Source organism: Podarcis raffonei, chromosome 13, assembly GCF_027172205.1.
Source record: "Podarcis raffonei isolate rPodRaf1 chromosome 13, rPodRaf1.pri, whole genome shotgun sequence".
In the NCBI taxonomy this organism is placed as follows: domain Eukaryota; kingdom Metazoa; phylum Chordata; class Lepidosauria; order Squamata; family Lacertidae; genus Podarcis; species Podarcis raffonei.
This window is the reverse complement of record NC_070614.1, coordinates 40,241,389-40,257,562: the sequence shown is the minus strand read 5'-3', so window position 1 is coordinate 40,257,562 and position 16,174 is coordinate 40,241,389. Positions and strand designations below refer to the sequence as shown.

The window sequence follows — 16,174 nt, the reverse complement described above, 5'->3', positions numbered from 1 at the left end:
GACATTGGGAGGTCCACAGGTACCCCATCCCTGCTCCAAGAAGACTGAAACAATCAGAAAAGGAAGCATGAAGTGTCTTCTTTTTTTGAAAAAAGACACTACAGACCCATTTGGTGTGCTGTTGGTTTTTCTTTTTTTAACACTTTATTCATAGCATTATTCTGAAGAAAGATTACATCGGTCTTCTGTACAAGTTCTGAACATGCTTCAGTAGGAAAGACAGCTCCATGGGAACACCTCCCCCTCCACCCCAACTGCACCCCCTTCCCCCAAACCAGAGAACTACTGCCACCCCTCAATCCCACTGCGGTGGGGGAGGGGAGGGAACGTTGTGCTCCCCTATACAAAATAACCTTTGCATAGATTATGTTCAAAAGAACCTATTTTACAATGAGAGCTGTACACAGAGAGGCAGGGAAGGGAAGAGGGATTTGATCCAACTCAGAAGCCCACAGAGTCCTCGGAGCAGTGAGGCTGCAATATACATCATTAAAAATAAGACCATCTCTCCTGGTGGCAACGCAAAACGTGAGGGCACAACCTTCCCCTTTTCACGGAGTCAACTCTGCTACCTCCTTGTGCCTCAAGAGGGCCCTAAGCTGTGAACGGAATAAACAGGGCGACAATCAAAAGGGAAAGCCAGAGAAGGGGACCCAGCATTTGGTCACTGTCATTTAAAAACCAACCCAGAGGCATTAAAAAAGTAAGAGCTAATTGTGTTATAAATCAGGAGGGCATCCCCTGCGGGTTTCTTGAGGGGAAGGGGCCGAGGGAAAGGATGAAGAGCCCCAAAATGTGATTTTCATTTTAAAAAGAATGCAAGTGCCTAACGAAAGGCTGAACGGAGGCTTCCCAAAGTGGTACTGAACTTTGCGGGGGCCATTCAGTGGCAGCGGGAGCCCTGAAGCGTCACTCAGGGGGCCACACCTCTATGGGGCTGCTCCCCCACCCACTCCATGATCAACAAGTAGCAGAATTAATTGGGAACAGTGCTGGCTCTGTCACTTCCCCCGCGAGGGAGCAGCTGAGCTACACATCCAGAGCTAGCCAACTTCTGCAGGAGTGTCCCTCGCCCTGCTCTGAGACAAAGCATCCGGGAGGGAGCAGCCACGCCTGCTGCCCTCCCCCCCCCTCCTCCTTCAAGTAGGACTCTTAACAGTCAAGTCTGGAATGCAGGGAGCTGTGTGGGGACAGGTGAGCCCCATCGGCTGCCCTCCATGATAACGGGAGGATCGAGAGCAAGGGGTGGGTCGGGGCAGGGGGCTAAAACTGCTTACAGTATGTGCGAGGAAGAGCTGGCCATTGCCCACCCCCCACAGAGAATTGACGGCAGAACTTCTCGCGCTGTGGTCACGTCTTGGGCTTGCGGCCTCTGTTACTTAGTGAAGAGGTAACCGGGGCGGCCGGAGAAGGAGCGCAGGAGGGAGATAGCACCCCAGAGCCTCCCCCCGCTGAGGTGGGCACGGAAGCAGGGCCCGTTTTCCTGGTGGGGATGGGGGAGGAGGCCGGCCGGGTGCCGTCACTGGGCTTGGCTGCGCTACGGAGAATCCGGTCAGCCGGGCTCCCAGTGCGCCAACCCCGCCCCCGCCCCCTGCCCCGCCCACCGCCCGACTCATAGCACTGGCGCTTGGGCTGCTGGGAGCACTTGTTGCTGCTGGACTCTGAGGAGGACCTCAGGGAGGACTCGGACTCCCCACCCTCTTGCTCCGAGGTGGCCTGGGGAGCGGGTGACCGGCTGCTGTTGCTCACCCGGCTGCCCTTCAGGAAGCAGCGGCGTTTCCGTCGCTGAGTCTCGCGCTCCAGTGGTGGGACGAGGCTGCCGGGCCGCAGGCGGGTGGAGCGGGCGGGGGTGTCCCCAGAAGGCTGCTCCCAAGCGCTGCTCTCTGCAGACGAAGCGCCCTCGGGGAGCGCCTGCTTTGGGGAGGGCTGGGCTAAGCCCTCGCCACAAGACTCTGGCTTTTCCTCGCGCTTGAGCAGAGCCAGCCTGGTGAGCGGCCGGGAATCCTCGCCCTCCGAGGAGCTCTGACCGACGCCCAGCAACGACGGACCCAGTTCATCCTTTCTCCTCCTCCGTCGCCGCTTGCGGACAGGGGGAGCTGGGGTCTCCTTCTTCTCGGTGGAGATCTCGTGGTCAGAGGGTGAGGTGGGAGGTGGCGCGGCCTCCACACGAGGGGAAGGTGGGTTCTTTGGGGGCCGACCCCTCTTCCGTTTGGGCGGAGACTCGGAAGTTGTGGAACTGAGGGCAGCTTGGGGCGAGGGGCGGGGTGGTTGGGGCAGAGAAGGCAGTGCTTGAATCTCTGGGGAGCCCTCTGCTGCAGAGACAGCTCTAGGGGGAGTAGGAAGGGGCTCACACGCTCCTGCGGAGAATTTGGAAACAGGCTTGGGGGGAGCGGCCAACAGTTCTCGTGCCTTAGGAGCTGGTTTAGAAATGGAGGAGGGTTTGGGATGCACAGACATTCGGTTCCGCGCCTTGGGGGATACTTTTGAGATAGACGTTGTATTGGGATTGGGATGCAAGTCCAGCGATTCGTGAATCTTAGGTATTGCTTCTGCCACAGGGGTGGGCCTAGGGGACTTGTCCCGCTGCTCCTGCACGTTAGGGAGTAGCTCTGTGACCAGAGGATTTGCAGAGGAGGCTGGCAGAACTTCAGAATGAGAAGGCTTTGGAGACACAGTGGGGGCCTCCCGTATCTTGGGGGGGCGGCCACGCCGTCGCTTTTCCACAGGAGAGTTGTTCTCACTACTCTCCGTTTTACCCTTGGGAGACTTGGTCTTGGGTGAGGTTGTCTGGGGCACCTTCTTGTTTAGCATCTTACTTTTGAGCTGGGTCTTGGGCACCTTCTTCTCAGAGGTCTTGCTTTGGGACTGGGTCTCGGGCACCTTCTTCTCAGAGGTCTTGCTTTGGGACTGGGTCTCGGGCACCTTCTTCTCAGAGGTCTTGCTTTGGGACTGGGTCTCGGGCACCTTCTTCTCGGAGGTCTTGCTTTGGGGCTGGGTCTCGGGCACCTTCTTCTCAGAGGTCTTGCTTTGCGGCTGGGTCTCGGGCACCTTCTTCTCTGCGGTCTGACTCTGGGGGGTGGTCTCCTGGACAGGCTCCGGGAGGGGCCGGAGCAGCCCTGGACTCTGCTGCTCAGAGGACTTGTTCTTGGGGGGACGCCCTCGCTTGCGTTTCATAGGCTCAGCAGAAGGGCTAGCGTGCGCCTCTCCTCTTAGGCCACCATCTCTCTCCTTAGCTGCTGCCCGGCTCTCCAGCTCGATTCTCCGACGGGCAGGCAAGTCTCGCAGCAATGGCAACTCTTTGCCAGAAGGGGAGGAGGGCTCTGGCTCTGACATGCTCTGAGCTGAGCTGTTGCTGGGACTCACCACGGTGCTGTTGGCAGTATCCAACTTGCGCACACGATTACGGCGACGCCGAATCAGCTCTTTCTCCTCCACCACTGTGACCAGCCGCCCTGGCAGCTTGCGCAAAACTTTGGCGGCAGGGCCATCTTGGTCCTGACAGCTCTGCCGGATTTGCACGTCCGCACTGGTTCGACGGCGAGGGGTTTTAATCGGTGACAGACTCTCATCTGCAGATGGCGTTCCTGAGCAGACAGCAGTATCTGATGGACTCGCCTGTGAGGAGACAGCTGGCAGGCACGTGGCCTGAATTTCAGCCTCTTTGTTTTGGTGCTCCTCCTCATGAAGCTTCTTCCCAACAACCCCTTGATCCTGCTTGTGTGACTCCTTGGGGCTCTTGCTTTCACTGCTTGAGACCTCTGGTGTTGGCAATACAGTCTCTCCAGGTGCAATCTCAGACTCTGGCTCATCTAGGAGGCTTGAAGTGGGACATGGCAAGTCCTCTGCTCTGGGAACCTGCTCCAAACCATTTGGCTCCTTGACACAGGGCGGAGCTTCCAGTTGAACAAGGGAGCCAGCAGCTGGCATGGAGTGGTCCAGGGAAGGAAGAACAGGCACCTCAATCTTAGGGGTCTCACTGTCCAACCTGGATGATGCACTAACTGTGGACTCCAGGGGGGTGGCCTCTGAGCTTCTAGAGGTGAATGTCTTAGATGCTGTTCTGTCAGGACCGTCGGAAGGTGCTGCCCCTTGAACAACCTCAGGCCTGCGTGCCTCAAATACAGAGTTCAGTGACTCTTGGACCGCAGTACTGCAAGAGGTGCTCATGTCTGCTTCTTCCTCTGACTTTGGCAGGCTCTCCTTTTGCTCCCTCAATGGTAGGTCTACCTCACAAGCAGCCTCGGGTTGTTTCTCATTAGGTAGTTCCACACTGGCAAGGAGACTCACTGTGCTTGGTGCCTTCTCTTTAGTTGCTGGAACCTCAAGGACAGCCTTCTCAGGGCCAGGTGGTGACTGTGTACTCAACAACTTCTCATCAGCCACTAGCACATCTTGTGCCTGGAAGACTGGTACTTCTACATTTGGGACATTCTTGGAAACATGGGGTTCAGGGGCTGATGGATTGAGCTGGGCACTTTCTTTCTCTTCCTGCTCTTTTAAAACTGTTTTTAAACTGGCCACCTCTCCATCAAGTGCCCGAGGAGGAAGCTGGAGGAGTTGGGCCTCATTGATTGGTATTTCTAACCTAGGAGGGTTGGATGGGAGTTTATCCAACTCACAGGGTTTCTCAGGCTTCTGCAGGCCTGGTCTCACCTCCTTATCCAAGCCAGTATCTATTCTCTGGGGGCCACTTCGCGGCAACTTATCACCAGCAGGCTGGGTTTCTGTCCTTGGAGAGGTTCCTTTTAGCATCCTGTCACCTGCAGCCCCTGAATCTGCCTTCTGTGGAGTAATTGGTAGCAACTTCTCCGCAGCAGACAAGGTCTCTGTCCTGTGGGGATTATTTCTCAAAACCCTGTCACCAGAAGCAGAAGCCTCAGTCCTGTGGGGAGCTGTTTTCGGCACCCTCTCCCCAGTCACTGGGGCCTTAGTCCAGGGCTCCTCTCGGCGGGCCAAAGTTCTGCGGGAGTGCAGGGCAGCCTGGACAGGCTTCTCCTCCCGCACCAACTCCCTGCGCACAGCAGCCCCTCGCGTGTGTTGAGCTACTTGGGGCAGGCTATCGTCTTCCTCATCCGTCACCATGTGGGAATGCCGGAGATTGGGTAGTCTTGCCTGGGGGGATTCCCCATCTCCACTCTCCCCATCCCGCAGCAGGAGGCGGGTGCTACGCAGCCTTTCACTCATGCGGGTGCCTGTCCTCTCTGAGGCTGTGCGGCTTGAACCCTTGGACTTCTTACTCTTCTTGCTGGTGCCTTCCTCAACGAGATAGCTCTCATCCTCATCCTCTGGCAGCTTGAAGACTACCTCATCCTTTGCCTGGTCAATATCTTTGCGGGCAGCTTCTACTTGTTCCTAAGGACAACAGAGAAGGGAGCTTAATAGACAGCCAAAGGGGAACTACTACTGATTTAACAAGTGATGCCAACCAGGCTTGGTCCGTTCAGTGGCACCAGAGAGAGTAGTACTCTTAAGAGGCCTGAGCCATCTTCTTCCCCGATAAGACTGAGTACGCAACACCATAACTTCTAATAACAACTCACAGAAGCTCCTCCTACAAGTTTCTGAGCCTTGGTGTCATGAACATGAAAGACTGCAGTGCCTTTGTCTTTAAAAAGTTGCCATCTGACTGAGGAGCTCACCAACTTCAAACTGGCAGATGCAACCAATCAGTCACAGATCATCCCTCCAGCTGTGCTTGCCTGACAAGATACTATGCTGGGGGTGCTTCCAGTCAGGGGTGGGAAATTTACCTCTGCCTGCTTCAGCTCCTCCCGACTGATGTCCTCTAGAGATGCCTCCAGGAAGTTCATGGCGTAACGTTCAATAGGGGTGAGCTGCAAAGGGAAAAGGAACTTCAGAGGGGTATCTGAGGGAAACTGCAGGCCAAGTCAGTCAGAATAGGGGAAAACGTGGAGAGCCAGGTTATCAGGGCGGCTGCAGAAGAGGGGTGGGAGGGAGATGGAATAGGAACTGAAGCTTCTAGAATGATTTTGGCTACCAAGTGTCTTGGAAAAGGAGGGCCTATAGTTCAATGGTAGAGTACGTGTTCTTCATGACTCAAATTCCATCATCTTCAGTTTAAAAAAATCTCTGCTTGAGATTTTGGAGAATTGCTGCCAATCAGAGTAGACAGCACTAGTAGACAGTCTGATTAAGGAAGCCTCAAACATGCACATACCATGGAGGAACAGAACCACCATTCCATCCCCATCTAATTTAGTCTAAAAGTTGATAAGCACTTCCACTTTCTAAAGGGGCACCAAGAAACTGTGTACCTGTTCCACCAGTGAGGCAATCTCCTGTTCAGCTTTAGACATCTCCTCTTCTTCTTCCCTGCTGGGCCGATCTTCTGTGTCCAAAGGGATGTTCTCATTGAACTCTGCCAGCTCAGCCACTTGCTCTGCTTTAGCCTGGGTAGCTGCCCGGATGTCTTCAGGGTCTTCTGCCTTGCACAGTGCCTGTGAGTCAGAGATAGCCACAGATGTAAACAAGGACTCTCTTTGTTGGAGGGCCACCACTCTTATTTTCAATATGAAAGCTGAAAGCTTACCTGCTCCAGAATCTGTGTCTGCTTGGTGGCCATGGGGTCCTCTTCATCCTCCTGTGCTACGGCTGAGGCCTCCCCTTCTTTCTTGGCTGGCTCATCTAGGGGCATGTCAAACAGCTCACGAATTGTTTGCTGAGGAGCACAGAAATAAACACATTACAAACAGACCTTGCAGAAGTGAGCTCCTCATTCTCAGCATACACGTCAGAAACCCAGTTGCAGCAAACTAATTTGTCTGTAAAATGCCATGAGATTCTTGTTTTGCCGTTCTTGCAGCAGACCAACACGGCTACTCCCAAGGATGTCTCAGGATAATACAAGTGTTAAGGAACTCTACATGAGGCTCAGCATCAAAACAGTGGCACTGCAAAGCCAACTGTCCGAAAGGCTATACAGAGCAGATTTCTGCCGGCAGGTCTTGACAGATCTGTGTGGTCACCTGTTTGAAATAGGCTGTCGTGAAGTTGCCGCCCTCAATAGCCATATCTCCAAGCATCCTCTTCTGATTGGCCTTCTTTAGGATATTTTCCTCCACTGTCCTTTCACTGATCAACCTGTACAAAGCACCAGAGAGTCAACATTCAAGTTACTGCTAGCGTGTACAGCTTCTATATGTTACTGTGCCACCCTATTACAAGTCTCTTTCAAGAAGTGTGTCCTGCAGTCTCTGCAATGGCTAAATAACAACAATTGTACCCTGCCCATCTGACTGGGTTGCCCTAGCCACTCAGGGCAACTTCCAACAAATATCAAGAACTTCCCTATAAAGGGCTGCCTTCAGGTGTCTTCTAAAAGCAGTATAGATGTCTATCACTTCCTAAAGAACACATTTCATATGCAAAAAAGGTCCAAGGTTTGGTCCCTGCTATCTCAGGGTAAGGCTGGGAAATATCTCTGGGAAACCCTGAAGAACCAGAGCTAGTCAGTGAAGATAATACTGAGCTAGTCTAGACTGACTGGGCATAATATTATTACAATAATTTTATTATTTATACCCCACACATCTGGCTGGGTTTCCATAGCCACTCTGGGCTGCTTACTACATATCTAAAAACATCAGTCCTTAAAAACTTCCCTAAACAGGGCTGCCTTTGGATGTCTTTAAAAGTCAGATAGTTGTTTATTTCCTTGACATCTGATGGGAGGGTGTTCCACAGGGAGGGTGCCACTACTGAGAAGGTCCTTGGCCTGGTTCCCTGTAACCTCACTTCTCTCAGGGAACCAGCAAAAGACCTTCGGAGGACCTCAGTGTCCAGGTTGAGCAATGGGGGTGGAGACGCTCCTTCAGGTATACTGGGCTGAGGCTGTTTAGGGCTTTAAAGGTCAGCACCAACACTTTGAATTGTGCTCGGAAATATACTGGGAGCCAGTAAAGATCCTTTAAGACCGATATTATACGGTCCTAGTGGCCACTCCCAGTCACCAGTCTAGCTGTCGCATTCTGGATTAGTTGTAGTTTCCAAGTCACCTTCAAAGGTAGCCCCATGTAGAGAGCATTGCAGTAGTCCAAGCAGGAGGTAACTAGAGCATGCACAATTCTGGCAAGACAGTCTGTGGGCAGGTAGGGTCTCAGCCTATATACCAGATGGAGCTGGTAGACAGCGGCCTTGGACACAGAATTGACCTGTGCCTCCATGGACAGCTATAAGGCTGCACACTTGGGTCTTTTAGGAGCAGTGTTAGATCCGCTGTGCCCCAAGAACAGTACTTCTGTCTTGTCAGGATTCAACCTCAATCTGTTAGTCGCCATCCATCTGCTAACTGCCTACAGACACTCACACAGGACCTTCACTGCCCTCACTGGTTCTGATATGAAGGAAAGGTAGAGCTGGGTATCATCTTCATACTGGGACACCCAGCTCAAACCCCCTGATGATCTCCCCCAGTGGCTTCATGTAGATGTTAAAAAGCATGAGGGAGAGGACCGATTCCTGAGGTACCCCACAAGTGAGAGCCAGGGGTCCGAACACTCATCCTCCAACACCACTTTCTGGATACAGCCCAGGAGGAAGGAGCGGAACCACTGCGTAACAGTGCTCCCAGCTCCTCTAGACGGTCCCGAAGGATGTCATGCTTGATGGTATCAAAGGCCGCTGAGAGATTCAGCAGAACTAGGAAACAGTTTTCACCTCTATCCCTAAACCCACCGGAGATCATTGACCAGTACAACCAAGGCAGTTTCAGTCCCATGATGAGGCTTGAACCTCGATTGGAAGGAATCCAAATGGTCTACATCCTCCATGCGTGCTTGGAGTTGTTAGCAACCACCCGCTCAATCACCTTGCCCAAGAATGGAAGATTTGAGACTGGGCAATAGTTGGCCATACTGGCTGGGTTCAAAGATGAAGCGCCTCTTTCAGAGGCTCTGGGAAAGCTCCCTCACAGAGGGAAGCATTCATCACCCAGCACAGCCCATCACCCAGCCCTTCCCGCTCGTTTTTATAAGCCATGATGGGCAAGGATCAAGGAGACAGGTGGTCGGTTTCACAAGTCCAAGCAGCCCGTCCACATCCTTGGAGGCAGTGGCACAAGGAGCCCAGCTAACCTGTAGATGTGAACATCACGCGTCTGCCCGATACGGTGGCAGCGATCTTGGGCCTGGGCATCCATGGTGGGGTTCCAGTCACTGTCATAGAACACCACAGTGTCAGCACCCGTCAGGTTCACTCCCACACCACCACTGCGCGTTGACAAGATGAAACAGAAGATGCGCTTGTCTGCATTGAAGCGCTCCATCAGTGCCTGCCAGGATTAGAGAAAAATCTGGAGCCAAAGAGGAAAGAAATCCAAGACCCAAACTCCTGGTTTTACTTTTGAGCTTTGGGAAGTGTACATAGTTTACAAGCCAGAACCGTAAGGAAGCCAGACCAGTACACAATAATTCCCTTAATTCTGCAATCATAAAAACCAGCTTCTATTTCCCAGATTACTCAAAAAGACACTACATAAAGAAGATGGAGATTCCTTGACTTGCATGACTTTCTTGTCTCATGCCATCCTGTCCCTGCTCTCTCTATAATCCATATTTGCCAAGGCACTTCCTCCTGCCATCACATTGCTCCTTGCCAATAATGGCATAATTCTGGGGCAAAATGTAGACAGCAGTACCCAAATCTGGCAATTTCAGGTTTGAACCTTTGCAATCTTTGTACAATCCCCCCCTCCGATTTCTTTTATCCACCTTTTGATATAATCATCATTACGGCAGCTTACAAACTAAAATACTAAAAAACAAAAACACACACACAAAACGAACTCAGCAGCCCCTTCGTTCTCTATCGGATGGCAAAAGGCCATGAATGAGCTTCCTTTCATTTGCCCCAAATGCAGACTAGCATTCTCCTGGAGTTTCATGTTTTGATTTTTTTGGATGCACACCTTGACAGACCCATTTGCCAAAGCAGCCTGGACCTCAGGAGTTCTCTGAGCACTTTGTAAGTGCCCACAGGCTGTTACTGCCTACCTGCCGCTGCTCCACACGGGTGCTACCATCCAGCCGCAGGTAGATATGTCCATGATAATTGAGAAACTGCTCCAGCACATCCAACATGCGAGTCATCTGAGTGAAGATAAGGACCCGGTGGGCACCAGCCTTGAGCTGCCGCAGCAGAACATCCAAAGTCTGCAGTTTCCCTGGAGGGGGAAAAGGGGCCAGAAAGAAAAACTGAGCAAAGGGAGGATAACTGAACACAGTTCACCCTAGCAGCTTTAATGCACAGCACTCCACAATGCCCTGGCTCCTAATTGGAAGCATGCAGGCCCTACCCGGCTACACGTACCACAGTCATATTGGATGAGGCGGAGGTCTGGGAACTGAGTCCGCATGTTGCAGACAATATGGTGCAGGCCGCTTGCACGCGGCGAGAGCTCCTGTCTCAGGGTCTCCTTGAAAACAGCCTGCTGGAGCAGGAGTGATGGGGGCGGGTGAGAGGTATGCATGGTGATAGCAGGAGCCTCCACAGGAGGCATAACAAAGATGAACCTGCAGAGAGAGAAGGGAAAGCTGAGGACAACAAGGGGGATACCATGGCACCTCTGGAGAGCAGGGAGCAGGACTCTTGGGTTCCCTCGTAGCCTTCAAGCTGCAGCTCCCAGGAACACTTTTTAAAAAAAGGTTTTATATGCTTTACTGAAATTGATTTAATAACAAAACATTCTTATATATGGTATATCCAAGTACAAATAAAAATCTGTTCAATCTTATACAGTCCCTTTCACCATAGCTTCTTACTAAGATACTTAAGACTTTCCGTCACTCCACAGTGTAGTTAACAATTCTGCTATCAGTTGTACTTATAGTTATTACTTTGTTCTTTTTATGTTATCTTATAGTTTATTTCACCTTTTTGTACCCATTCTCGTTATTTGTTGTTATTTTACATGGAAATCATTCAAACACTGCCATAGATGCCACACCACTATTTTATTTTTCTAAATGTTTCTTGAACGTGTCCCATTTTGGAATAAAGCTCTGCTTTGTATCGCCTCTCTTTGTCATTTGTGCCATTTCGGCAGATTCTAGTAATTTATTCTGCCAATCTAGTTTTGTTGGAACCTTCTCCCACTTCCAGTTCATTGCAATCAACATTCTTGCAGCAGCAGTTGCGTACAGGAAAATTTATTTTACATTTTTTACGTTTTCACACCCTCTATTTTTTGCTGCCACCCCCCCCCAAGTTTTACCTCCCCACAAAAAGATGCTACCTCTCGGACTTCCGGGTTAGCGCCATCGACTAATGGCGGATTCCCTCCGAGCTCCGGAGGGAATCGGCTCCGCAGGATTTGGGTCTTGCCGCTGCGGCGACGCGGGGACCCTCAGAAATCACAGGCGCTGAAGCCTGTGAACCTGGTGGCTCGGCGGGCACCATTTGCACCCCCCGACCCGCGAAGGAGCCTTTTTAAAGGCTTCGGAACGGGGGACGGGGCGAGCGGCGCGGTGCTGAGAGTCGACTGCTTCTCCTGCGGAGTGAAGCCGCATGCCATGGTTGGAGAGCGCTGACTTCTTCTTGTGAACAATTGGACTTTAAAAGCAACAACCCGTGAGTAGTACGGAAATTGGATTTGCAAAGAAAAAAATTTTTTTTAATTAGGCACGATTGGGGAAGGCGCAAACAGGAAGTCCGTCTCCCCGTTTGTAAATAATTTAAAGCAAGGACTAGTTAACTAAGGTCGAGAGAACTTCTTCTTCTTTATTGGGTAAAAGACATTAATTTCATGATTTGGCAGTATAAGTAATTTTACTGGAGGATAAGAGCTAATTTTGAGAGCTGAAGTGCCACCCCCCCAGACCCGGGAGTGATCCGCGAGAGAGCCTGTTGAGATATAGAAGAGTTTGACAGCTGTCAAATTAGCTGTCAAGAAGGAAAAAGAGAAGTTTGTTTCTGCTGTCTCTGCTGGATATATTTGTTACAATTTGGTTATATTTTGTTGAAAACAAGGAAGAACTGATACAAACTAACTTGATTTTTGGATTTGAACTGGAAGGAAGATTAAGTAACCAAAATCCCTCTAGAGGGGGTTTTGGGACATTACAAGAATGGCTGAAGGAGGAAAAATTCAAGCTAAATTGGACAGAGTTTTTCTTCTCTTGGGAAAGTTAAAAGGCCAAATTGATGTTTTGGCTACCAATGTTGCAACTCTGGACTTAACAGTAAACAAATTCATTGAATTTGATAAGGATTTGACTCAGGAAGTTCATGCAGCTGGACAAGAAGAGAAACTTGAGAGATTTGAGAGTGTGGAGAAAGAGATATATGTTGTTTCTGAGGAAAAGGAAGGAAGAGATGTAATGTTGCAGATGACAAAGGAGAGCCAGAGGCCTGACATGATGGTTACAAAGGAAAATAAGTACTGGATGATGAAAATCTGGTCTGAATTGGAGATTGAAGAATGGAGAGATCTCCTTATGTGGAGATCTGAAGACCTATGGATTACAAATCTGATTAAGGTGGAAGTTGGAGCTTTCGGGACATTTGGACTTAAAAGGAGTAAGAAACAAGATTCGGGCTCTACTTTTAAGTATGGAGGTCTGGCTGGAAGAAACATGGACCCTATTGGGACAGAGCTTCTCCAAGATCTGGTGTTTAATACTAAGGACTACCAAAAAAACCAGAAGAGGAATTGAGAGAGAATTAAGAGCCTCGGACGTGAGGTCTCCAGGCTGATAGTAGACTAAGACTGATGGACATTTGTTGGGGATCGAAACCGGGAAAGGGTGGGGTGGGGTTTGGGAATCCAAGGGTGTACAATTATAATCTTTTTTTTTTATTTTGTTTTGTTATTAGTATGAAAATTGGAGAATTCGTGGAAGGGAATTTGGGTTGACTCTAGAAAAAAGTTTTAAGAATGAGCACTGATGTACAAATATTGATGTTTATATATTTTTTTTATTAAGGATTTTCTTGTTTTACAGAAGTGTAGTGCCTCGTATTTTTTCTTCTTCTTCCATGTAACATTTTTACAAATCCGTTTCATTTGTTGAGGCATTAGGGGGAGAAGAAAAAAGAAAAAAAGAAGAAAGGTGGGGTGGAGAGAGGGAAGATGGATGGGGGTGGGGTCGGGTGGCGGTGTTTCTATTATGTTTAATGTATGTAAATGTTGATGTTTATAAGTTAAAATTGGTTTTTCTAAAATGAATTAAATATGAAAAGGTCAAAAATTGGGGATAAGAACTTGTTGAACTAACAATTTGAATTGGAATATAAGAAGGGGAGGTGTGGGGAAGTCAGGGAAATATGTTATTGAAAATACGGATTGTAAACTTTATGTGTTTTTAACTTTTTTGTTTTTTGATTTTTTAATGTATTAAGGTGGAAAATCTCAATAAATATCTTTAAAAAAAAAAGATGCTACCTCTCAATAATGTCTGTCAGTTCCTCAATTCGCTGCTGTGGCTTCAAGATAGCCTGGGCCAAGGTGTCTGCCCGCTGCCAATGAGCCTCGAGGCGATGGGGGTCCTTTTGCACTTGTGCTGCATAACAGTGTGCATAGCTAGCCCCTCTGTAGCCCTTGGGCTCTACTTCCTGGGCTGGTGCTGCTGCTGGCTCCTCTTCCTCCTCCTCCTCCCTCCAGCGAGGGGGAGCAGGGGGGAAAAGAGTACAAAAGTGTAGCACCTCAGTGCCGTAAATTGGCACAAGGTTGCAGTGTTGCTCATTGAGGCGGAAGAGACGGTCGAGGCGCTCTTCCTTCTGCTTCTTCCGCTTCTCTTCAAGTGATTCCTGCAGGCCAGAGAGAGTGAAGCCAGTCAGGGAGAACAGAGGCCAGGTCCCTTCCCCCAAGCAGCGATAACAGCCTCTAGGCCACCCTGCTCCTCAATTCCCCGCAGAGCCGAAGGCCTCCGGCAGGAACTCACCAGATAGAAGGGTGAGCGAGGTGGGGGAGGCGGCTGCCGCCTTGGCCGTGGGGCCAGGACGGAAGGGGGCGGTGGCGGCGTTGGGGTAGTGGAGCGCAGCGTTAACATCTCTGGCTCCTCCTTGGGCACTGTGCTTGAGGCTGTCTGGGAAGTCATAGCTGGGGAAGTGTTGGCGGCAACAGTGACGGTGGCCGCTGGAGTGACCGCAAACGGAGCCGCTATCGGGGGTGTGGCAGCTGCAACTGAAAAAAGAGGGGACAGAAAGGGAATCAGACGGGCTGCTGGGGAAAAGAGAAGAAACTAAACTCTACTAGAAGATGGTGCTTTGGCATTTCACATTATCGTTTCCACCAATATCCAGAGCTGATGCTGACTCCCAAGATGGTGAGGAACTCTTCCCAACCCCACAGCCATCTAAGATGTACAAATCGCTACGCAAGGTGCTGGGAAACATACTTACCCAGCTGTTGCTCCAGGCTGGGGCTTGGGGCCTGTACCATTCGCAGCATGGGTCTCACAAGGCCCTGCAAGGGAGCTGGTGTGGGCGCCCTAACTGGCACCAGTGGCTGAGCAGGCAACCTGACAGGCGGCACAGGAGTCATGGGGAGCGGGGCTCGTTGGGCCATGAGGGCCGCTGGGAGACCAGGCAGTGTGGCAGCAGTTGTTGCTGTAGCAGGGCGCAGAGATGGCTGCTGCGGGCCAGGGGACGGGGTCAGCAGGCCATCTCGAGGAGCCTGACGCACAACGATCTTCACCACACCGGAGCTGTTCACTGCTGATGAGGGCACTGTGGGGGCAACAGCAAAGAGAGAGGCTGCACTCCGGCTCTCCAACAGAGCGGTGTCATTTCTAATTATTCCTACCAAACATTTATTTTATGCCAGTGCTGAAGGAGAAGCCTCAATATAGGACCAGGCCATGGCAATTCAGAGAAGGCTTGGGTGGTGGAGGGTTGGACCAATGTAGGGAGCAGGGCAGAAGGAAAGGGAAGTGGAAGGCAGCCAGGGTGGAGCAACAGATGCCATACGAGGGAGGATGAGAACAATATGCTGTTGGGGACACAGAAGGAAGGTTTACTGACCCAAAGGCAAAGTCACCCAGGCCCTCAACCCACAAAACCACATTGCCTTCCAAGAGCGGGAGGGCAACCCCCAGGAATCCAGATACTGACTAACCTTGGGTGGCAGCAATGGGGAGGCTGATAGTTGCTGTGGAAGCCACAGCTGCAGCAGCTGTGCTGGTAGCTGGGACAGGCAGGATGGTGGGAGGCTGGTGGCCTGGCACAGCCTGCACCCCAACTGGGGCCTGCCCAGTCTGCTGAGACATGGCCTGGATCAAAGCAACCTGTGCTGGCTGGCTGATGATGTGGTGCTGCCCCCCGGCCGACACCAGGTGAACTACATTCCCTAGATGGGACAGGAGGGAGAGACCATTAACTACACAGCTACCTGCCTTGCCTGCAGATGGTGGCCAAACTTCCCAGTGCATGTGTAAGCCCTCCTGCAGAGATCCCACCATAGAAACAGTGGGCCACTATGTCAGGAAAGGCTCTGGAGTTTCCTGTATCCCTCGGGTCACCGGATGCCCCACAAAGAGGCATCAGGAGCTTAGAGGGACCGCTCTGATAAAAGTATTTCTTCCACTGTACCCATTTCCTACCAATTCTGGTATTACTACTTCTCTGCATATTCACATTGCAAGGTTTTTATTTTGCATCCAGATCTACGAGGAACATTTTTCAGCACCGTTTCAAAGGAGGACTCAGGCAATGGGAGTGGAACAGATTATCTGCTGCAGGAGCAAGCTGTGCCAGAGGGCAAGTGGAAAGCTCTCCCATGGAGACCCCGGCACATGGAAAACAAGCCAGTCAAGAGAGCAGAACCCTCCCCCAAAGACAATCATTAGGGAAGGCTCAATGAAGTCGTACCGGGGCCTGCCCACCCTACCAACTATTTCCAGTAGCACAGTAGTCTAGCAACCGACACACTGTGCAGAGCTGCCCATCAGGTTCTGACAGGACACAGAGGAGAAAAGTGAGTTTGGGATAGTGGGATGCTGGGGGGGGGGGGTTACCTACTTGGCAGCTGTCGGGCTGGCTGAGGCATAGTGACCTGCCGGACCTGTGTACCCGTCAAGGTAAGCTTGTTGCCTTGGATTTGGAAGGTGAGGGGTTTGCTCCCTGGAGCACTCTGCAGGGGCCGGGTGGCCAGTGAGGCAAGCTGCCCAATGCTTACCACTTCGCCCGCTGCAGTGAAAGAAGATACTGGTTAGGCTTG

General features: G+C 51.1%; 1 protein-coding gene across 7 annotated transcripts in view; it reads right to left on the bottom strand.

Annotated features, from left to right (window-relative positions):
• Positions 1 to 109: 109 nt before the first annotated feature.
• Positions 110 to 16,174, bottom strand: part of SRCAP (Snf2 related CREBBP activator protein) — a 34,891-nt gene continuing 18,826 nt past the window's right edge. For all 7 annotated transcript variants that reach the window (XM_053363450.1, XM_053363451.1, XM_053363452.1 and 4 more), the window contains 13 exons: positions 15,976 to 16,143; positions 15,074 to 15,304; positions 14,359 to 14,685; positions 13,899 to 14,140; positions 13,400 to 13,764; positions 10,327 to 10,529; positions 10,011 to 10,180; positions 9,093 to 9,289; positions 6,987 to 7,101; positions 6,551 to 6,679; positions 6,276 to 6,458; positions 5,751 to 5,834; positions 110 to 5,352 (listed from right to left, as the gene is read on the bottom strand). In XM_053363450.1, coding sequence (XP_053219425.1) covers positions 1,351 to 5,352; positions 5,751 to 5,834; positions 6,276 to 6,458; positions 6,551 to 6,679; positions 6,987 to 7,101; positions 9,093 to 9,289; positions 10,011 to 10,180; positions 10,327 to 10,529; positions 13,400 to 13,764; positions 13,899 to 14,140; positions 14,359 to 14,685; positions 15,074 to 15,304; positions 15,976 to 16,143 — 6,416 coding nt within the window. In that variant the 3' untranslated portion in view covers positions 110 to 1,350. The remainder of the gene's footprint in view (positions 5,353 to 5,750; positions 5,835 to 6,275; positions 6,459 to 6,550; positions 6,680 to 6,986; positions 7,102 to 9,092; positions 9,290 to 10,010; positions 10,181 to 10,326; positions 10,530 to 13,399; positions 13,765 to 13,898; positions 14,141 to 14,358; positions 14,686 to 15,073; positions 15,305 to 15,975; positions 16,144 to 16,174) is intronic.